Raw genomic sequence first — 19,301 nt, 5'->3', positions numbered from 1 at the left:
AAAAAATATATATATATATATATATATATATATAAACTTTATTTTTAGCAAAATATTATATTTTATTATATTAAATGTCAAAAATATACTTATAAATGTAACCAACCACTGTCTTTAAAAAGCACTACAATGTGCAATGTAATTTAAAATATTAATTTGGAAAAATAACTACATTTTACAGCTATATATTGTATTTATATAATTTCAAACAACACATACATATATACATGTATACACACACACAGACACAGACACACACACACACATACATATATTAAATGTCAAAAATATACTGTGAAATATACTTAAAATTGTTATTAACCACTGTTTCCTTTAAAAAACACTACAGTGTAATTTAGAATATTAATTTGCAAAAATAACTACATCTTACAGCTACAACTCTGTAAGAGCAATATAAATTATAAAATAATTTTACCTGAAATAATTGCATAAGGTCTAAAACATTTTAATTTATTATATTCAATCCATTTCAACACCTGAAATGATAATTTAATACAATTAAATTATAAAAATATCATTCTGAAAGTAAAGTAAAAGTAAAGGATATAAAAACCAGTACTACAAAATATTATTAGTAAAATAAGTATTTTTGTCAAAAAATTTTAAGTATGTTAATTTCCATAAAAGAACACACATATAGAATTAACAACATAAATAATTAATAAATAAAACATAATGCAACAAAATGAAAGTTCTGTCAAAAGAGCTGAAACTCTCTCACACGGGCCTTATTGTACCTTATTGTGATGCTATGCATTCACAAAACTTGTTGAGAACATCAAACCATTTTTCCATGACCCCTTTGGCCCAGACATGCTGTTGACCAATGGAATGGGACAACATGCATTAAACATTAGACATATAGTTCAAGGAGACCACTTACACATGAGTATGCATACACACACCCATAAAGGGCTTACAACTTCTATTTCTGCAGCAGAGGCACATTTGTAACAGGGGTGATAAGAGCTGAATGTGTTTTGACCCCATCAGAGCAGACGACTCCTCCGAATCTCTCTCATGCAGCATTACTCAGGCACACAGAAAAGGCCTTAGCCAGCAGGACTCTCTCTAACTCCCCTATCAAGCTGGCACACTCCTCCAGGTGCTCTGAGACTTCTGGCTGCACTCGAAATGAGCCGAAGAGCCCATTCTACACAACCTCTCACTTTAAAGGTGCTCCGTACAGAGCAAACACTGGCAGAAATGGCCAATTTTAGTCTTTTCACGATGAAGCACATGTAAATTTTAAAGACATGCCAGACATCATAAAGGCCTCAGGTTATGAACTTCTGGAGATATTAAACTTCTGGAGAACCATGGAGATGCATCATGGCTGTGATTTCTACTATAATACAAAGATATTCTACTGAAACAGTTATATGGTGCATAATTTGGTGCTTAGCATATGTAATTAAACTCCAATAATTAAAAAAAAAATGTCTGACTCGTATATATTGGATATCTACACTATAATTTTTTTCTCCAAAGTTTCTTTTCCCATTGGAGTATGTTTTACAAGAAAACTCTATTTCAGTCTTTGTACCTCAAATTTTCATGTTTAATTCAATGCGTTAATTGCCATTTCTTTGTTTCTATTTGTGAAATTTAATGGCAATTTTTAAGTACAAAATACTTTCAAGCCATTTTTTGTCAGTGTTAGACGACACAATTAACAAAAATCCAAATCGAAATTAACAACAAAAGGAGATACCAGTGTCGTATCTATACTGCAAAAATGATTCAACGTTGTAAATGAAACAAAGATTAGTTTGAACAACAAATTGTTTCAGTCTTTCTACTTTAAAATTTCACATTAAATGTCACATTTCTTTGTAATGCGCAATTTACTAGCAATTTCTGAATGAAAAATGTTTCTACACCAATTTTTTTTTCAGTGTAGAGATTTGGAGGTGGGCTTTTTTTACTTAAACCAATTGTAAACACCTAGAAGCCAGAAAACCTAGCAAGATGCTAAAACCACTCAGCAACACCTAAGCAACTGTATAGCAATGCCTTTGCAACCAACCACAACATCCTAGCAACTGTAACACAGCTCAAAATTTAAAAAAAATCTATAGGCCAACTTTACAGTCTAAGGCCAATTTTACAGTGGATGCTGTTTTAAAAACTTCAGCAAGACTTTACTCCATTTCTTGAAGATTAGCAGGGAAATGTAATGGAAACCAAACAGACGATCAGTCCACTGGCTGGAAATGGAGCACTAAATGAAAGACAGAAACACACGCTCAAACATCTCAGAGATCTACTGTCTTCTACTAAACCTTCTTGGTGAAAAAGATTTTGGAAATAATGTACTTAAGTTCTTGGAAATAATGGTGTTGCCCTTACGCCTCTAAAATGCTGAGCTCTAATGCTGCAGATTAACACTAACATGAAAAATCAAGTGATCACAGCATATTCAGCCAGTAGAAAAATACAGATTCAACCCATAAGACGCTGAAAAGCTTGCCAAAAAGTGTGAATGTGAGCACAAGTGCACCTGCAGGACAGAGAGAGGGCAGTTCCATTAACCCCCATTCATCTCTGACACTGAAAAAACACAGCCATTTATAACAGTCCTGACAGTCCAGTGTCCCAGTAACCCTTCCTGTGCCTGCGTTAATCCACCAGACCTGGGCTGTCTGCTCATTAGAGCTCAAAACAGGACAGTCTCATATACAGCACTTCGTTTGACATCAAACAGCTTTGTTTTCCTAGCACAAAAGATTGAAAGAAAATCCAAACTTAAGTGTTTAAATAGATAGTATGCTAAAAATGTAATTTTATCAGTATGAACACTTTCTTCCATGGAACACAAACGATTTTTTAAAGAATATCCAAACAACTCTTACATAATAATATAATAAAAGTGAATATATAATATACAGTGTTGTTCTATTAATATTTACTTACAATTACAGTATTTATTAATATTTTGAATTAGCTTATATTTTTATATTTCAGGTTTTAATTAGAATTTTATTTTAGTGTAGTTTAGTTTTTGCAATTTTGTCATGTGCTTTTGACATTTTTATTCGTTCTTGATTTTATTTTTGTTTCCATTTATTTCATTATTCTATTTGGCTTTAATTGATTTTATTTCCGTTTTAGTTTTAGTAATTTTAGTACTTTAACTAATTTTATGTCAGTTAGTTGCCAAGGCAAGATTTCTAATTGTCAATTTTTGAAAATAAAATGCTATTTCAGCAACATAAAGAGGGCAGCTGTCTATTTGTGTGCTTCTGTATGTTTGTTTGTTTGATTGGTGTGCCAACTATGACATTCTCCACACTTCATTTCACACACATTTAAAAGCATTTAGGGAAACGGCGGCGAGTTGCTAATCTGATTAACTCTCCATGGCTTTTAAGACCACCTCCTTTCCTCTCCTCTCCCAATCCTCTCTCCCATTAGAAGATAATAAAGAGCAGGAACTTCTCACACATAGAACCTGCACCTGTGTGTGTGTTTTCTGAGTGCCATTAAGTTTTAATTAGACTGTTTCTGTTTGTACAGTAGTGCATACAAAGGGTATTAAGCTAATTTATGATGTATGCAGTGAAGGATGCAGGGAGATGTATGTTGGCGCAAAGGGAGATGGTGAAAAAAACTTGAATCAGCACAATTCATTTCCTCCAATTTCCAGCATGTACAATATTAAAGCCATTAAGGGCTGCTTCTGTCAGCGCATTCTCAGCAACACATTAGTTAGCGGCTGAGAGAGAGAGAGAGAGAGAGAGAGAGAGCAGGCGAGATGCCCAAGACGATCCTCTCCATCAGACAGAACACACATACTTGTCACCACAGTAACAAATGCCAATGCTTTCCATGCAAAAGAGCATATTAGGCTTTCAGGACATTTCCCTCCTACATGCTTGACAGGTCCGATTTTCCTGTTAATGGGAACATTTTGCAGATGGGCTGCTCTTTCATCAGCTGCTCTGTTCTAAAGTGAGGTGAGGCTTTGAGATGAGGCGGTCTGACCCTGGTCTACATATTAGAAAACACCTCAACAGAAGGAGTCCTGGATAGAAAGTAGAACAGGCTCAAAAATGGTTTGTGGAGACTGTTACTGGCTGCTGCTGCAGTAGAAGTAGAGCTGGACAATATTTTTTAGCTTTCAATTAGATAAATCATCATTTCAACCCAATAGCAGTTAGTGAAAATGTGTAAAATCGGACAGAAATAAAATAAAAAAGTATTGTTAAAGTATTTCAGAATGGAAAAGTGGAAAAACATTTTTTGAATAAATTTCACTTATAAGTGTCAATATATATAGTAATAAACAGTAAAATTTATTTACATATATTTTACTACTTATTTTAATGCAAAAAAGATACTTCAGTAAGTATTTTTGAGAGATGATGAAAATAAATGACTGAATTTATAATCGACGAATCATTGAATTTATAGAACATATTCATTGAAATTGATAATTTGATCTGATCCACAGAAACAAACTGAAACCTAATTTTAGCTGCACATTAAAAAGCACATCAAAATCACTGCAATAGTCACTATGTTGCCTAATTGTATAATGGCATCAAAAATCAATGCCATAACTTATTAAGAATACTGGTTATTTTCATAATAGCTACACAATGGTGTCCAATGGAAGTTAGATTTTCATGGCATCTTATTACTGAAGTGATAACCGTGAAGTCAAGAACATCACATAACTGTGAACAAATGCGAAAATACAGAGCAATACATCTAGATAAACACAACAGACAGATATGGAGAAAAGCCTCATGTGACTCGCACATGTGCAAACAGAAAGACCAATGTGCTGTCAAGTGCAGCTGTCGGTTTGTTTTGTGGTTATCGAGAGCGCAGTGCAGCCGTGGTGTAAACAGTCCAGGCCGTCACCCTGACACGCTGACTAAATGTCGTTTTTCCAGAAGCCTTTACAAATGGCCTCACAAGACAGGTGCTTTTCCAACAGCTTGACCTCTGACCCATGCATGCCAGTCAGCCAGTTTCTGAACTGTGAGTTCCTAACAAATTCCCCTTTCCTTACTGAATGAGAGAGCATGGTTTAGATTTTACACTGGAAGAAAGAGAACGTGATCAGCATGGCTGGTCCTCACTGCAGCATATTCTGCCATTTAGAAAGAAAGAGAATGTCCTAGTGACATTTTTAGCACTTTTTGAGAACTTCCAGTGTTTTGTGTGCTGCTTAGCGGGTTTATCCAAAATAGATTCTAAAAAAAAAAAAAAAGAAATACTACACCTGCATGGAAAACTCTATTTCAGAATGTCTAAACTTTTCAGTTCTGTTTTAGAATTTAGTTCATGTACTCAGTCAATCAGGCATGCATTGTTAGCTAACTATGGTATAAAGTATTAAGTATTAATGGTATCCATTGAACTCCATTGGTAACGACAGAGCTTGTGACCATAGTTGCTTTTGGGAAACGCACCCTAGATTATAACTAATGATTTCAGCCATTACTTGCCATTTTTGTGTACAATTGGCATCAGATGGTCTAGTGTTGTGAAATAGTTGCTACTAGACTTTCCTATCCAACTGCACCAGGTGGGGGATCAAGTAAGCTTTACTGTCTGCACTCCCATTGGTTGATAGCCACATTACATCGTTGCTTATTTGCATAAAGTTTAAAAAACTTGATGAATTAGATGCCTAACTACGTATCTACAAAATGTTGATTTAATGTTTTTGAAAGAAGCCTCTTACGCTCACCAAGTCTGCATTTATTTGAGCAAAAACAATACTATTTAAAAATATTATTACAATTTAAAATAACTGTTTACTATTTTATTCCTGTGATGCAAAGCTGAATTTTTAGCTACCATTACTCCAATCTTCAGTGTCACATGATCTTTTAGAAATCATTATAATATGCCGATTTGCTGTTTGAGAAACATTTCTTGTTATAATCACTATTGATTTTTTTCAGTCAAAACTAAAAAGAACAGCATTTATTTGAAATAGAAATCTTTTGTAACATTATTAATGCCTTTAATGTCACTTTTGATCAATTTAATGTGAATAAGTTTTTTTTTTTGCTTAAAAAAATCTTACTCCAAATTTTTCGAAAAACTTGATGAATTAGATGCCTAACTACGTATCTACAAAATGTTGATTTAATGTTTTTGAAAGAAGCCTCTTACGCTCACCAAGTCTGCATTTATTTGAGCAAAAACAATACTATTTAAAAATATTATTACAATTTAAAATAACTGTTTACTATTTTATTCCTGTGATGCAAAGCTGAATTTTTAGCTACCATTACTCCAATCTTCAGTGTCACATGATCTTTTAGAAATCATTATAATATGCCGATTTGCTGTTTGAGAAACATTTCTTGTTATAATCACTATTGATTTTTTTCAGTCAAAACTAAAAAGAACAGCATTTATTTGAAATAGAAATCTTTTGTAACATTATTAATGCCTTTAATGTCACTTTTGATCAATTTAATGTGAATAAAAGTTATTTTTTTTTGCTTAAAAAAATCTTACTCCAAATTTTTCGAATGATAATATATGCATCTACTGATTCAAAATGCGGATCATACAGATGTATAAAGAGGTTCTGGGATAGTTTGTCCTTATGCTATGACAGATTCTATCCATTTCGCATCTTTAACTAATATACAGTAACACTGGAGTTAAAAACACATACATTTGCTCACAACCAGCAGTCTCTTGCCAGGTCTGGGTGATGTGGATTAGACATTATTGAGGCACCTGCAGGACTCTGGGACATGGCCTGGCTCAGTCTAAGGCTGTGAGCAGATGGTGTGTGTATGTGTATGCATGTGAGCATGTAGCGAGAGTAAAAGCACTCTGGTTTTGCTTGGGGACTGGACCAACACCATGCACGCAAGGTCATTTCAATGAAAAACTACTAGTGAAGTTGTTTACTCCTGATTTAAACATCAAAACCTCCGGCAGTAGCCCTGCACACTCAAATTACACTGTTTGTACTCGCTTAAATAAATAAATGTGCTAACGTTTTCAAGCATGCTTTCTCCACTGACGCCATGTTCCTCATCACTAGATGGCACTGTGACCAAAGCCTGCCGTAGGAGAGGAGCGCCACTGGGTTTGGCCACTGCACTGCTCAGCTTTAACTCAAATCGATGGTTATTACTGTGTCCTTGGCCCAGTCGCCCACAGCAAGCATTCAGATGGGAGAGCGGCCAACGTTTCCCCTTCTTCCATCTCCCAGCATCCACATATATGCCTCCATCTCCCTCAATGAATCCCTCAACACACCGGCGTTTACACACACTCAAAGCTGAATATAAATGACAGGGGTACAGCTGCAAGAGTCTAGTGTTATAGTGCTCCTTTATTATCTTGTTTATGAGGATAATGCCAATGTATTCATAAGGGGTTTACAGAGAGATGCTCTCTCTGCTGTGTGTGTGTGTGTGTGTGTGTTTGTGTGTAGGAGGGGTCAATCAGAGGAGTCTTTGAGGGGGGTCAATAAGCCAGCGCTGTAATAATCATGCAAGAAATCCGCCGGGTATTGATTCCCATTGTTTGTACAGCAAAATGTACATTACTCCATTTAATTTAACTGCCCTGACAGTGATCTTCCCATAAAAATATAGAAACATGCTGTTAGTTATAGGCTGACTGGAAAGAGCTGATATTTATTAATTGAAATATAAATTTCATAACCTATACATTTCCTGAACCCTAAAAAAACTTAGGGTGTGTTCACACTCGGCGACTTTTTTGACAAGGGCGCTTTTTTTGTAAAAATAGCAGCCGAGGGCGTCTTTTGTTGCTATAACAACAGTTGCAACAGAAGCCTAGTGCTGTGTGGTGCAGAAATGTTGAGAAAGAGGAAGTTGGCTTTTGCATTGGCTTTTGAAGTTAATGGGGAGGAGAATGTCGGTTCACAACAACGTTTGTGGGTGCATATAAATTTCATAACCTATACATTTCCTGAACCCTAAAAAAACTTACTTAGGGTGTGTTCACACTCGGCGACTTTTTTGACAAGGGCGCTTTTTTTGTAAAAATAGCAGCCGAGGGCGTCTTTTGTGGCTATAACAACAGTTGCAACAGAAGCCTAGTGCTGTGTGGTGCAGAAATGTTGAGAAAGAGGAAGTTGGCTTTTGCATTGGCTTTTGAAGTTAATGGGGAGGAGAATGTCGGTTCACAACAACGTTTGTGGGTGCACGACATTATACGGGGAAGGAAACAGTATGGTGCTTACAACAATTTAGTCCGATAGTACGATGTCTATCTACTGGCACCTTCTCCATTTTTTCTTGTCGTTCTTATTGTTATGGAAACAACAGGCCTCGCTACTCACTTGTCATTGGTCAGCTGTCAAAAAGGCGCTTAACGTAGGGCATTTTTTTCAGAAAAGCTGAACTTTTTTCAACTTGAAAAGATGCTCTGAGCTGCAGAAAAAGACACTTACAGTGACCCTTAAAAAAGCGCTCAGGACTTTTTTGGAAACACAGTTTACTCCATAGGATTATAATGTAAAAAAGACGCTGGCAGCTTAAAAAAAGACGCCAAGTGTGAAGATAGCCTTGTAGATGTTTTCCTTAAAGGGGTCATATGATGCAATTTCAAGTTTTCCTTTCTCTTTGGAGTGTTACAAGCTGTTCGTGCATAGATAAGATCCCTAAAGTTGCAAAGACTAAAGTCTCAAACCCAAAGAGATATTCTTTATAAAAGTTAAGACTCGTCCACGTCCTCCTAAAACGCCTCGTTTCACTGGATAGCTGGCCAATCAGCGTACACCTCGCTTTTCAGAACAAGGAGCTTTGTAACAATCGACGCGTTTCAGAAAGGCGGGGCATAGAGGAGAATATTTTTACCTTAAACCGCATAAACACATTGCATTACACCAAATACACAAAATAATGTTCTTTTTAGCAACGTCATATGACACCTTTAAAACCAATTGGTTGAGGAGTTGTTCAGGCAAGCTGATTTTGAAATGATGTCGTTTTGCACATCCCTACTGAGAATATTTGTGTATTCTACCTGGCAAAATCCAGATCAGCCTCGCGTGACATGGTGATGTTCGTCAGGTTCTGCTGGAGCACAAAGATGTTTCTGCACATCTTCTTGATGCCGGACTCACTGATGCGCTTGAAGTACTGAGCTCCGTTTATCAGAATACAAGAGATCAGGTGACCCAGACCTGCACCGAGACAGGAAGATAGTCAGAAAAGAAATACTGCTTCAGGCATCAGCTTCCTGTTGAGGCAAGAGGTCACTCACCCTCAAAGATATACTGAAACTTGTGCTGCTGCAGGGCGGCTCCCATCACTTCCTCTATGGCACTGATGTCCTTATTCAGCTTCACCACCAGGGGGTCGTAGTCCATGCTGGCTGCATTAGCCACGATGGCGTAGTTGCCTTGTTTTGCCAGAGGGATCAGATAATGGAAACAGTGGACCCTGATGGGGCAGAGACGACAGACACGGAATGACAATTACCAGTTGAGACAGATAAGAACTTTCTTGAAGCTTGAGATATGACTTGTTTTAACACACAGGATTTCACCTCAAAATGAATAATGTTAACATGAAAAAGTCTTTTCATCAGACTTTCCTGGAAAACCGCAATTAAGATGCCTTTGATCAAGTGAACTAATTATTTTCACATTTGGATATTTTATCCATTTTTTATTTTAAAAGGGAGTTTGTATTAATGCCCCTGTATGACATATAGGCCTACAGTATTAAAGGGATAGTTCACCCAAAAATGAAAATTTGATGTTAATCTGCTTACCCCCAGGGCATCCAAGATGTAGGTGACTTTGTTTCTTCAGTAGAACACAAACAAAGATTTTTAACTCAAACATATAGGTATAGGTGCACAAAGAAAGAGCATTCTTGAGACAGAAAGAGAGAAAAGGTGAGACGGAGAGGTTTCCATAATGCAAAGTCACCTACATCTTGGATGCCCTGGGGGTAAGCAGATAAACATCAAATTTTCATTTTTGTGTGAACTATCCCTTTAAGGTCAAAATAATAAATAAATAAATAGAATAACTAATGAATAAATATAGATTATAAATAAAATATTATGTATAATGTATTAATTTATAAAATAAATCACACACATATATACTATTATGAATATATACTGTATATACATACACACACACACAGTATAAATACATTTTATTTATTTGTTCATTTATTTGTTATAATACAAAATATAAATTATACATTATACACACACATTACAACCACATATACTATATGTTAATATAATAATAAATTAATTAATTTTATTATGTTTCAATAATAAAAACAACTTATGAATAATTTTTCCAGATAATAAAATCTACTAATTTCCCCAAAATTCTGTTGGAAAATTTAGAGCATTTCCACATAATCTATCCGCAGGGTATTACCACATAATCTAAATTACCATTAAATGTAAGAAATAATGAAAACCAGTTTGAACGTGTGAGTTATTGTTATCATTTGCGAGTAGTGTTAATGGCACTCTAGACTGTCATCGGTCCTCAGAGAAATGCCAGATGCTGGTAGTGAATATCTCGCTTCACTCTATAAAGGCTGAATGAACTGGGATGATGGAATGTCCTGTGAGCAGGTGCATGTGTGTTTGGGGGGTACAATCTGTGAAGTGTTCATGGACTAATAAACCTGGGTATAGGTGCACAAAGAAAGAGCATTCTTGAGACAGAAAGAAAGAAAAGGTGAGACGGAGAGGTTTCCATAATGGCCTCCAACAGCCCTGCAATAAACCTCCCTTTTCTCATTCAGCATTAGAAAAGCTTTAAGCGAAGCCGCCCGCTACCAAACCATAAAGCCTGCATCCTCTTCTTACCTTCTCTTATAGCTTAATTTACCCTCAAGCACTGTCAGGGGAAATTTGCTTGATGGAAAAAGTCAATAACGCGTAGCATAGGAGCCGCGAGTTATTGTTTCCAAATCATAAACAGGATCACATAAGCTAAATGATATCAGAGAATAATCAGGCGAGCGGGAGGGAGGGTCTGTGGAGGAGGGTAGCAGAGTGAATGACCCATTGGTGCTCTTTTGGGCCGGGCAAACTCTTATGAAGATTTAAAATTACAGCCCGTTTTATTCTGATGGAGATGATGGTCCTGCAGCATTAAAATCTGCAGCATTTAAGTTGTTGTTTGTATGAAGATATCTTAAGACTTGTGCATGGATTCCTTCTTTTAGACTGAGATGAAGTGGTCAGACCTACCTGACCTCCAGATGAAGCACCAGAAGGCAGCGGTCAGCGATGTCCTGGAAGGATCTGGAGAGGTCAGTCAATGTCTGAAGGATCTGCTCTCGATTGCGGACGTTCTCGCTGTTCACCTGAGCATCTGAGCCTGGGGATACACCTAAACAAAAGAATATAAAAAGAGAGTCTGAGCCATAAAGCAAAACAGAAAAACACATTTATAGCCAATATACCAACACCATGTGGAAATACTTCCCAGACTTCCTAATAAGTAATGCCAACAAATTTACCAAGCACATGTAGGTATGGTGTTCTGGTGTCAACATATTTTGGCCATGTAGTATTTGTTCAGTCACTTGCATAATTCATAAACACCTAGCATAAATTCATATGGAAAGTAACACATTGAATTAAACATGAAATTTTGATGTAGAAAGACCTAAATAGTATTTTCTCATAAAACATACTCCAATAATGTTTATTTACAACTTCAAATAATCATTTTTTTACAGTGTAGTCAATGAGATACAAGCACACATATGGCCACAGGATAACTATCAAATGGAAAAGTGTGTGTGTGTGTGTGTGTGTAGGACACTAGGCGATCAATGAGGCACGAGAGATGGCGATGGACACTGACTTCCTGTAACTCTCTGCGGCATGTCTCTGCACTTCTGAAGGTCACATTCGCACACACACAAATCTCACGGTATGTAGAGAAGTATGTGTGTGTGGACGTGTTTGCTGTGCTGATGGATGCCGGTTTGCTCACGTAGTGGCTCTGGGTCCCTTGTGTTTGCTCAGGAAAATGGTCACTGCTATTGAGCAATTATATATATACACACAGACCACAGTCAAAAGACATGAAAAGAGCAGCAGCACTCGCGTATGTGTGTGTTCATTTGGTAGTTAATTACTGTCTGTCTATAACTCTTATTAGAAAAAAGGTTTGTGGGAGATAAGAGTGTGTTTGGCATGGAATGATTAAAAACGCTTGAAGACAAGAAGTGCAAATATAGCAGTGATGACCAGGTGGTAGATTAGAGGCACTGGGTCACTGAGGACTGATATGTTATTCCAGAGAGCACAGAAAATTCCCCTGATGTGACATCCCATGGATAACAGAACTGTCAAGCCATTGTAACAAGCAAACAGCCCATTTTAGGTCTATTTGGCAGGGTAATTCAAACTAAGTACCAAATCAGTAATTATATTTTTCCCGAAATGACATTTAAAGAGTTGTGCTCACCTAAAATTAAAGTTCTACAATAATTTACTCACATTCATATAACCTGTATGACCTTTTGTGGAACACAAAAGGAGATGTTTTGAAGAATGTTTATGCTGCTCTTTTCCTTACAATAAAGGCAGATGGAGATACTGTGTGTGAAGATGCTAATGATACCAAATGACACTGGTTCTTGTGTGTCTCATAATCAAGGTTGAATATGTAGAGGCATATATTCAAGAATGAGGTTTGACAGAAACGGCAGAGGTGATGAAGCTTACGAGTAGGGCTGCTCGATTATTTGATTATTATTTTGATTATTTTGGAGTAATCGCGATTATTTAACATGATTATGAGTGGGCCACATGACCAAAACTTTATGAGCGATTTATTTAAAGATACCGATATATTTATTAAATATATTTTCTGTAAATAAGGTTGCTATTACATCTATATTTTTAGATACTAGCGAAATTTCACAATTATCAATACCACAGCAGAATATTAGGGTAACTCCTAAGTTAAAAAAGTATAAGTCCTCAAAAATTATTGAAAAATAATTAAACAGTCAGTAATACAATAAAAACAAAAAAGCAAAAGACAAAGACAAATACAATTGAAAGAGGATACAAATGAAACAAATAGTGCTTTGCGTTTTTTATGCAAGTGAAGTATACAGATAACGCCTACTACAGAAATTGAATAATCAAATTTAAAAATAAAACGGCATAGTCTTCACTGTAAGAACTAAACTTTCTTTATTTCTTATTAAAGCTATAAAAGTCCTTCAGTCAAGAGCAGTGAGTGATTTTGTCTTTTGTTGTTCGATTAATATTAAACACAGTCGGCAGCAGGAATATTAGCCTGTTGTCACTTTAAGAGATGCACGGATCCAATTTACTGTTACACACGCATTTTCATTCTCAACTGTTTACGTTTATTTAGCACATAATAGACGAGCGTTTACGTGAATAATCACCAAGCACCGCATTTTGACGCATCTTTACATGTATTTGACCGTTTAGGCACACACTATAAGATAAAAGCTGACTTTACTTGTCTGTGTTCTGTTTCGTGTGGGAGCACATGCACAAAAAGTTGAGGAACAGTTTAAGTTCTCTTTTGCACTTAAAAAACACAAATAAATCTAATAAACTTTAATAAATCAAGCACGTTACATGATTTTACTGATTTGCACGTGAAGTTTGTGAAGGGGGTGGAATGGGGCACAATAATCGTTTTATCTTGATTATTGTATTTTCATAATCACTGGAAGCCGAAATCGAAATTGTATTTCTATTAACTGCACAGCCCTAATTTCTTGCAAGAAATAAATATTCAAAAGCTTTCTGTCCTTTGCCTTATTGAAACAGAAAATTGGCACAACATATAGTGTTGCATAAGTGATAGAAATTAATGGTTTTAATTTCAGAAGCAGATAATGAGCACAATGTTACAGTTTGTTTTTTTTAGGCTAATTCCGTATTATTGTTAAAGGGGTCATATGATGCTTTTTTAAAGATCATTATTTTGTGTATTTGGTGTAACAGAATATGTAGAAGCGGCAGAGGTGTTGAAGCTTACGAGTAGGGCTGCTCGATTATTTGATTATTATTTCGATTATTTTGGAGTAATCGCGATTATTTAACATGATTATGAGTGGGCCACATGACCAAAACTTTATGAGCGATTTATTTAAAGATACCGATATATTTATTAAATATATTTTCTGTAAATAAGGTTGCTATTACATCTATATTTTTAGATACTAGCGAAATTTCACAATTCTCAATACCACAGCAGAATATTAGGGTCCTCAAAAATTATTGAAAAATAATTAAACAGTCAGTAATACAATAAAAACAAAAAAGCAAAAGACAAAGACAAATACAATTGAAAGAGGATACAAATGAAACAAATAGTGCTTTGCGTTTTTTATGCAAGTGAAGTATACAGATAACGCCTACTACAGAAATTGAATAATCAAATTTAAAAATAAAACGGCATAGTCTTCACTGTAAGAACTAAACTTTCTTTATTTCTTATTAAAGCTATAAAAGTCCTTCAGTCAAGAGCAGTGAGTGATTTTGTCTTTTGTTGTTCGATTAATATTAAACACAGTCGGCAGCAGGAATATTAGCCTGTTGTCACTTTAAGAGATGCACGGATCCAATTTACTGTTACACACGCATTTTCATTCTCAACTGTTTACGTTTATTTAGCACATAATAGACGAGGGTTTACGTGAATAATCACCAAGCACCGCATTTTGACGCATCTTTACATGTATTTGACCGTTTAGGCACACACTATAAGATAAAAGCTGACTTTACTTGTCTGTGTTCTGTTTCGTGTGGGAGCACATGCACAAAAAGTTGAGGAACAGTTTAAGTTCTCTTTTGCACTTAAAAAACACAAATAAATCTAATAAACTTTAATAAATCAAGCACGTTACATGATTTTACTGATTTGCACGTGAAGTTTGTGAAGGGGGTGGAATGGGGCACAATAATCGTTTTATCTTGATTATTGTACTTTCATAATCGTTGGAGGCCGAAATTGAAATCGAAAGTGTATTTTGATTATTTGCACAGCTCTACTTACGGGTTCTTTACATAACTAAACAAAACTATCATTTGGCTTTGAAACACTTGAAATAGAGCATGCTGGTCAAATAACCTACTATTACTACACTAATATATTCTAAATTACTATCATTTTATGTTTAAAGAATTTAAATTTTTGAGTGTACTATTTGTTCAATTTAATATTTTAATAAAGTAATTGTATGTACATAAAATTGACTTTAATTCATAATATATTATTTATCATATTTAATAATTTTCAATGCCATTTTCAAACAAAGCTAATACAAACTACTTCACAGCTCTCTATGAAGCTTTTAATCATTTTCTGCTTTTGCACAGCCAGCCAAAGTAAAACTGTTCTACCAGTTGGGTGCAACCGAAAAATGCTGTTTATTTAAGCCAGTTCATCATTTTAGTGAAATCTGGAACTTCGCCTTTCATAAACAGCATGATCCAGACATCCAGAGTGTTCTGCAAATCCAAAGGAAGCCAATTCTGCACGCCAATTAACCTGCATGTTTGCATTATGCAGTTAGTGTGAATTCTATCCATGTGTAGAGCTGTTTGTCAAGTTGTGTGTTTATTAACACGTGTGCTCATGTATACACACGCCAACTGTCAGCGAACGACTGAGTGCAGCGGCATGTGGCAAAGAATGGCTGCTCTGCTGAAAGTCTGTGTGTGCCAGGACCCCCTGCCCCAGACCCCCCACTGGGGGTACGAGAGAGAGATGGGGCCTGCTGTCCATCGCCTCCGAGCTCGCCCTGCTGCGATAGTATGATCAAGGCCGCGCCACATGAGGCGGCCAATTTAGAGTCGCAAACAGACTCACTGAATGTCTTCTTTTGTCTTCCTTTAACTTATAGGCTTTGACATTTTTTTTATCGGAGGCTGTGTGCTTGCGTAGATGTGAGCCCGTGTGCGTGTGTTGGGCTCATCCAATTATTTTCAAATCCTATCTCGCCTAAGCGTCTGTTCGATGCCATCTGTGAGAGGGTGGCACTCATAAAGGCAGAGAGAGAACGAGAAAGCGGAGATCAATCATTTGCTGATACCCTTCTTCACGGCTATTTCCCACTGGCTGTCAGGGTGAAGTTTAAGCACAGCGGCTCAGCCCAAAAACTGCTGTTGAAAAACTGCATCATCTCGCTGCACACCTCCCAACGGCTGTCAAACACAGCGCTCTAATAAACAAGATATCTGACCTCTGCGGCAGCGGAGGGAGAGGGAGAGAGACAGAAGCCTCATGAATGATGCATGTGATTGGCTGAGAGCGTTAATTATTCGGCTGCAGTAACAGCGGTGACATCTACATGGGGAGAGCCGAGCTCTGTCTGCTGGCGACCTTTGACCTCACTGCGTCAGCCCTACGACTTGCCAGTTAAGCCTTCAGGACAGGACTTGAGAGGAGGGAGAAAGAACAGAAAAACAAGTAGGTGTCTTCGGTTAAAGCTATTCCAGAAATTAAAGTGTGTCTGTGTGTATCCGCACACATTATGCTAATAGATGGAAAGCAGACCTTTACTGTTGGCGATAAAGGTACTTTAAAAAACTCCAAAAACCAACAGATCGCTTGACCCAAGACTCACTCTAAAGGCTATAAATGCTCAAAGCTCTGCATCTGTTCTGCGATATGAGAGCGATGAATCTCCTGAGAGCTATAGGAAGATGGATTTGGAAGCATGTGAAAGGAAGAGGGTTGTTTTGACAACAGTCTTAAGAGTTTTGTGTTTTGTTTGTCTAGCCAAGGTGGGTATAAGTTGGTAAAAGGTCTAAGGCATAAGTCCAATGGTCAGAGATTAAATCCTGAAATAAAACTCAACCTGTGGCTAAAGTACCTTGAAGTAAAGTTCACTCGGTTGCCATCTTTTCTAGTTATGTGAGTATAGCTCCTATATTTACATGAATAAAGAATAGTGAGCAGTGCAGTTTTTCCTATTCAGTTCTCTACGAATAGTCTTTCTCCTCATACCATCTCTGTTGGGGCTTCCTGCTCCTGCTGATACTATTGACAGTTTTGGCCCATGTTTTTTGCTTTATTTAATATTAAAGACAGAACAAGAGGAGTGATGTTAGTGAGAGTTGGAATCTATCTGACTGTTGCCAGGTTGCCATCCACATAATTTTGTGCGCATTTTGGGATACTGTATAAAAAAGAATTTTTTATTCAGTAAAAGATCAATTTGTTGGCGCCGATAGCTTAGTGGGCAGTGCGCCGACATAATGCCATTGTCCCGAGTTTGAATCCCGGTTCGAGGACCTTTCCCGATCCCACCCCCCTCTCTCTCTCCCACTTTGCTTCCTGTCTACTCTACACTATCCTATCCTAATAAAGGCAAAATGCCAAAAATAAATCTTAAAAAAAAGATCATTTTTTCAGTATTAAGGTTATATGTAAACTACGAAGAGAACACGTGTGCTGAATAAATGTGATTGAACCAAAAAAAGTAATTTGAACAAATAATTAATAATATCATCTCATAGCATCTCAAATTAATTCTGAAATGCCGGAGCAAAAGCCTGTTATCAAAATGATTGGCCACTATTACCTTCAAGAAGTGTCTGACACGCTCCAGACATAAGGCATCTACCACCGATTGCTAGCAAAAAGTGTTTATCCAAGTAATGCATTACCTTTAGCAAAAGAGCCATAGTGGCTTTTACTTTTTATTTTGCACCAGTTTATGAGACTTTAAATGGAAATGCTGCATTATCTGTGAACTGTTGCTATATTCAGTTTTTAATTAACAGCATTCACATACACTACCATAGCTTCTCTAATATTTCATCTGAATGTACTGTATCCATCCAAGCAGCATCTTAGGTGCATGAAATCTGAACACTCAGAGAGTGAAAAATACAAATAGCATTAAGAAAAAAAGCCCAGATAGACACACACAAGGGAGAACATACACAAGGGAGAACATATAGAAACACAGCTAGCCTTAGAAAACGAGGCCGCAGATAAATTTGAGCAGGATTCTGTGTTACGAAAAAGATCCCAGATGGTCAATGAGACGCAAACCCTCAATGTCTTCATGACCAATCAAAGCCCATCGATTTCTACCCAAACAGCAGGTCCAAGACTGAAGAACATATCCTAGTGCCAAACCAAATTTCGATTACATTAAGATTCATCACCATGACGCTAAACAGCAGGATTATTACACGCATCTTATCGCAGAGGTCCGCGTGTTTGTTTTAGCAGAGACTGGAGGGACGGAGATCGAGCAATGCCACGGATTAAACTCACTGAGACAAGGACAAGGTCTCACTGTCTGTCTGACAAACTGCCGTACGTTCTTTGTGGAATACTTCTAGTGCACAAATGCCACATCAGGGTGGTCACAGGTGCATGAAGGATGTCTCTTCCTGACCGCGGTGGGCCTGCGTTTTAAAAAGACAAGGGCAAAAGAGCTCTTTCTCTCTCTGTCTAGGAACTCTCTTCACTCGATCCACTTCAAAGCTCAGTCTCTGGTGGTGAGACGCTGTTTAATCTCCCCCACATTACACTGGCAAACGTGTATTAGTCTGCAAGACAAGACAGGAGAATTCATTCATTCAAAGAGACGCTGTTGAAATCATTTTAACTTTGAGCGCCACGTTAGAAGGCTCAGCTGACCAATGCGTCGATGCTAAGACACAGATTTGGCTTTCCTTGGACATGACTACCTATTTTCACAAATATATATGACTCGCAAGTAATCGCACATGCTCAGTTGATCTCTCATTCGTTGTCTGTTTAGGCTTGTTAAGTGCAAATCTATGGAGTCTCAGTACAAAGCAGCATGGTACACATTGTTATCATTACTAACTTATTTAGTATTCAGTACACAGTGTAAAACGAGAAGGGCATAAGCCTATGAAAAAAGAAAACGCAAAAATCGCGGTTGCTGCGGTTCTTGCATTCCTCTGCGGTTTGATCGTCAATAGCGCGGTGTTGCGATATTGCGGTTATCGCGACAGCCCTAATTCTATCAGTTCTGATGAACTGGCAAAATACAACTGGGCACACAATGGGGTCTACAAGTTAGGAGACACTGGGATTTCAGTCTAATTTACTACTGGAAATACATAGTACATTTAAGGATTATGAAAAACAAAACAAAAACACAAAAACTAAACTAAAAAAACTGTTACGACTTAAAATTAATAAGAAATATTGTTTCAATTTTTAATTGTTTCAATAATTTAATATAATAATTTAAATTAATTCAAATAAAATGAACATGTAATTATTGAATGTAATTATTTAAATATATATATATATATATATATATTTT

General features: G+C 36.7%; 1 protein-coding gene across 1 annotated transcript in view; it reads right to left on the bottom strand.

Moving 5' to 3' along the window:
• exoc4 (exocyst complex component 4) overlaps positions 1-19,301 on the bottom strand; it is a 128,223-nt gene that overhangs the window by 903 nt on the left and 108,019 nt on the right. The window contains exons 14-16 of the mRNA XM_016534785.1: positions 11,221-11,362; positions 9,250-9,428; positions 9,010-9,169 (exon numbers count right to left, since the gene is read on the bottom strand). Of these exons, the coding sequence (XP_016390271.1) occupies positions 9,010-9,169; positions 9,250-9,428; positions 11,221-11,362 (481 nt within the window). The remainder of the gene's footprint in view (positions 1-9,009; positions 9,170-9,249; positions 9,429-11,220; positions 11,363-19,301) is intronic.

Source organism: Sinocyclocheilus rhinocerous, unplaced genomic scaffold (assembly GCF_001515625.1).
Source record: "Sinocyclocheilus rhinocerous isolate Xijiao unplaced genomic scaffold, SAMN03320098_v1.1 scaffold153, whole genome shotgun sequence".
NCBI lineage: Eukaryota > Metazoa > Chordata > Actinopteri > Cypriniformes > Cyprinidae > Sinocyclocheilus > Sinocyclocheilus rhinocerous.
Note: the sequence above shows the minus strand (reverse complement) of the source record. Positions and strands in the feature narration are given on the sequence as shown.